The 4,102-nt window shown below is 56.7% G+C and overlaps 1 protein-coding gene across 1 annotated transcript in view; it reads left to right on the top strand.

Moving 5' to 3' along the window:
* LOC125482713 (IQ motif and SEC7 domain-containing protein 2-like) overlaps nt 1–3,821 on the top strand; it is a 4,979-nt gene extending 1,158 nt beyond the window's left edge. The window contains exon 2 of the mRNA XM_048594842.1: nt 407–3,821. Within this exon, the coding sequence (XP_048450799.1) occupies nt 407–1,669 (1,263 nt within the window). The 3' untranslated portion in view covers nt 1,670–3,821. The remainder of the gene's footprint in view (nt 1–406) is intronic.
* Nucleotides 3,822–4,102: the final 281 nt, after the last annotated feature.

The raw sequence follows: 4,102 nt of genomic DNA, 5'->3' as shown, positions 1-4,102 counted from the left end.
CTCACTCTCCCCCTCCCCATACCTCTCTCTCTCTATCTCCCTCTCACTCTCCCCCCCTCCCCCTCCCTCAGTCTCCCTCTCCCCATACCTCTCTCTCTCTATCTCCCTCTCACTCTCTCTCCCCCTCCCTCACTCTCCCCCTCCCCATACCTCTCTCCCTCTATCTCCCTCTCACTCTCTCTCCCCCTTCCCTCTCTCTCCCCCTTCCCTCACTCTCCCCCTCCCTCACTCTCCCCCTCCCATACCCCTCTGTCTTCCTGTCCCTCACTCTCTCTCTCTTTCTCTCTGCCTCATTCTCTCTCCCCCTCCTCCCTCACTGTCCCTCCTTCCCCATCACTGTCTGTCTCCCGTTCTCCCTCGCCCTCTCCCTCTCCCCTTCCCCCCTCCCTCCCTCTCTCCCTCGCAGGGGTCCATCATTAGCAGTCCCCGAGTGCCGCCAAGGCCTGTGCCCATCCAAGAGGATTCCACCATGAGGCCTCACCGACAGCTCTCCAACTCTACCTCCTTCCTGGGCTCCCTGTTTGGGAGCAGGCGGGGCAAGCAGGGAGCACACGCACACTTGCTGGCTGGGGGAGGGCAGTCCTCCACCACCTCCTCCTCCTACCAGGCTGCCTACCAGCTCCAGGGCGGGCAATCCGAGGTCCCCTCCAAGATTCAGGTACTGCATGCTCAGTACTGCCAGCCCCCACCACCGTATTATTATCACCATCGCTTCCACTCACAGCCGACCCTGCCCCATGCCAACGTCACCCTCCAGCGCCAGTGCAGGCAGAGACCCAACCTACCACCCCTGCTCCCCCGTGCCCCCATGACCCACACCATTCGTCCTCCAGTCAGCTCTCCCCAGTCACCCCTGGCCCCTCACCAGCTCCCCGCCTACGCTATGGCTCAGTATGGACAGGCACAACAGCACCCAGGAGCAATGCCAGGGCAACTGCAGAAGCAGTACCACCCAGGGGGGCAACACACCCTGCACCATGGAGGGACAGCACCCGCGCAGCACACGCTAGCTGGGCACACCCTCAAGCAGCATCCTCTGGCACACCACACTCTGCAGCACGCCCTGCAGCAGCAACAGCATGCGTTGCAGCAACAGCATGCACAGCAACATGCGTTGCAGCAACAGCATGTGTTGCAGCAACAGCATGCGTTGCAGCAACAGCATGCACAGCAGCATGCATTGCAGCAACATGCACAGCAACAACAGCATGCACAGCAGCATGCATTGCAGCAACAGCATGCACAGCAGCATGCATTGCAGCAGCAACATGCACAGCAGCATGCATTGCAGCAACAGCATGCACAGCAACATGCATTGCAGCAACAGCATGCACAGCAACATGCATTGCAGCAGCAACATGCACAGCAGCATGCATTGCAGCAGCAACATGCACAGCAACACGCACAGCAACAACAGCATGGACTGCCACCCCAGCTCTCCCCTCACTCGCCCCTCTCGCCCCTCACCCCACACTCGCCCCTCACCCCCCTCACACCCCTGACACCCCTCACCCCGCAGTCCCCCCACTCCCCCTACTCACCGCTGCTGCCCCTCTCGCCCCTGCCTCCTCACCCACACCCTCAGCAGACACTGGTCGGGCCCCCGAGCAGTCAGGTCTCCACTGGGGTCAAGGCCAAACCTGCCAACCGAATCAGCACAGTGGTGTGAACGGAGCGGCTCTGGGCGGGGGCTGGCCAGGGACCAAGCTGTGGGGGACTGACGGTGGGGGTGGGGTGAGTGGTTTGAAGCAGGGGCGCGTGGGGAGGTCGGCTGGGCAGGCTTTGAGGGGGCATGGTATTCTTTAACCTCACTCCCTTTGGAGGTTCTGACACCAGCCCCTCTCCCTTCAAAAATGGTGGCATAGCATCAGGAAGCAGGAACCTCAGCTGAATTCTGAGGGTCTCAGGTCTACACAGGCCTGTCCTCTCCTAATTCGGCTTCCTCAAATCTACCCCGGTCTACACAGGCCTGTTCTCTCCTACCCCGGCCTCCTCAAACCTACACCGGCCTCCTCAAATCTACCCCGGTCTACACAGGCCTGTCCTCTCCTACCCCGGTCAATGTAGGCCTGTCGTCTCCTACCCCGGCCTCCTCAAATATACCCCAGTCTACTCAGGCCTCCACAAACTTACCCCAACCTACCCACATTAACCCAGCCACCTCAGGTCTAGCCACCTACCCCTGCCTCTACAAACCTACCCAGCCTACTCAGGTCTACTCACACTTCTCCTGGCCTACTGACACCAACCCCGGCCTACCTGGGCCTAGTCACCCCTACCCTGGGCCTACACACACCAACTCTGGCCTACTCAAGCCTTGTTCGCACTTACCCTGGCCTAGATGTGGAGGTGCCAGTGTTGGACTGGGGTGGACAAGGTCAGAAGTCACACGGCACCAGGTTATGGTCAAATAAACCTGTTGGACTATAACCTGGTGTCGTGCGACTTCTGACCTTACCCTGGCCTACTCACACCAGACCTGCCTGTTCATGCGTACACACACCAACCCTGACCTACTTGGGCCTACTCACACTTATACTGGACTACTCACACCAATGCCGGCCAACTTGGGCCTACCCAAGTCTACTGTCATCGACCCTGGCCTACTTGGACCTACTCACACCTACCCCGGCACACTCACACCTATGCTGGCCCTACTCACAACAACCCAGACCTACTCCCACCTACTGGGCCTACTAGAACTTACTGAGGCCTCTGGGAGCAGGCCTGACTTTGTCCTTAACTCCGGTCTCGATTTCATGCTAATATTCCTCCTTCCCTCCCTCCCTCCCCTTCCCGAGGGAGAAACTCTGGGACTCTTTTCCCCCTCCTTTTTTAATACACAGAAACGCGACAAATTTAAACTGAGAGAGAAACAAAACTCTGATACTGTGTTGCACGAAGGCCCTGGGAGACAAGGGCCTAGGGAAGGGCAGGTACTCTGCCTCATCCTCACAAAACAAAACGTGCCTCGCCAGCCCCATGTTGGAGCTTAACACAAACAAGGAGAGTGAAAGAGAGATTTCTCGCGAGGCTCACGTTTCTTTTTTGGACTGAATGTATATTTAAAGAAGAAAACATATATTTAACTAATTAATATGCGGACTGTATAATTCAGCAAATATATTTATTAAAGTACTTTGCCAAGTTACGAGCTGTTGAAAGGCCGGCTGAGTGAGGGGGTGAGACGGCGCAGAGAGCAGCGGAGGCAGCTGTAGCCGTTCTCAACGGGATGAAATGATGTTGGGGAAGTCAAGATGAGGCATCTCTCTGGGCCTACTCTGGATACCCGTGAGTGTTGTGGGAGCGCAGCGGGAGAGGGAGCACAGGGTCCTGTCCCGTCACCATGTAGCGCAATCTTGAGGTCGGAGCCGCCAAATGCAAGGAGTCAGGCCCACCTCACTGCTGCCCACCCCCTCCACAAACCGTCATGTGTCCACCATTTTCCCCAGGACAGGGACAGCACAGGGTTAGATAGAGAATAAGTCTCCCTCTACACTGTCTGCCCCATCAAACAGTCCCAGGGCAGGGGACAGCACGGGGTTAGGTGCAGAGTAAAGCTCCCTCTACACTGACCCCTCACCACACACTTCCAGAACAGGGACAGCAATGTGTCAGGTACAGAGTAAAAGCTCCCTTTATACTGTCCCCATCAAACACTCCCAGGGCAGGGACAGCACGGGGTTAGATACGGAGTAAGGCTGTCTCTACAGTGTCCCCCGAAAAAACACTCCCAGGACAGGGACAGCATGGGATTAGATATAGAGTAAAGCTCCATCTACACTGTCTCCCCATCAAACACTCCCAGGACAGGGACAGCATGGGGTTAGATACAGAGTAAAGCTCCATCTACACTGTCTCCCCATCAAACACTCCCAGGACAGGGACAGCACGGGGTTAGATACAGAGTAAAGCTCCGTCTACACTGTCTCCCCATCAAACACTCCCAGGACAGGGACAGCATGGGGTTAGATACAGAGTGTAATTGAGGAGTCCAGGTTGCTTTAGATACAAAAAAAACAGATACTTGGATTTGAGTTACAGACTGGAATCTAATCGAGGGGTTCGGGGGGGGTTTATATACAGAATAACAGATACCCCC

This window comes from Rhincodon typus, unplaced genomic scaffold, assembly GCF_021869965.1.
Source record: "Rhincodon typus isolate 14 unplaced genomic scaffold, sRhiTyp1.1 hic_rhity00015702, whole genome shotgun sequence".
Lineage (NCBI taxonomy): Eukaryota > Metazoa > Chordata > Chondrichthyes > Orectolobiformes > Rhincodontidae > Rhincodon > Rhincodon typus.
This window is presented reverse-complemented; position numbering and strand designations above follow the sequence as displayed.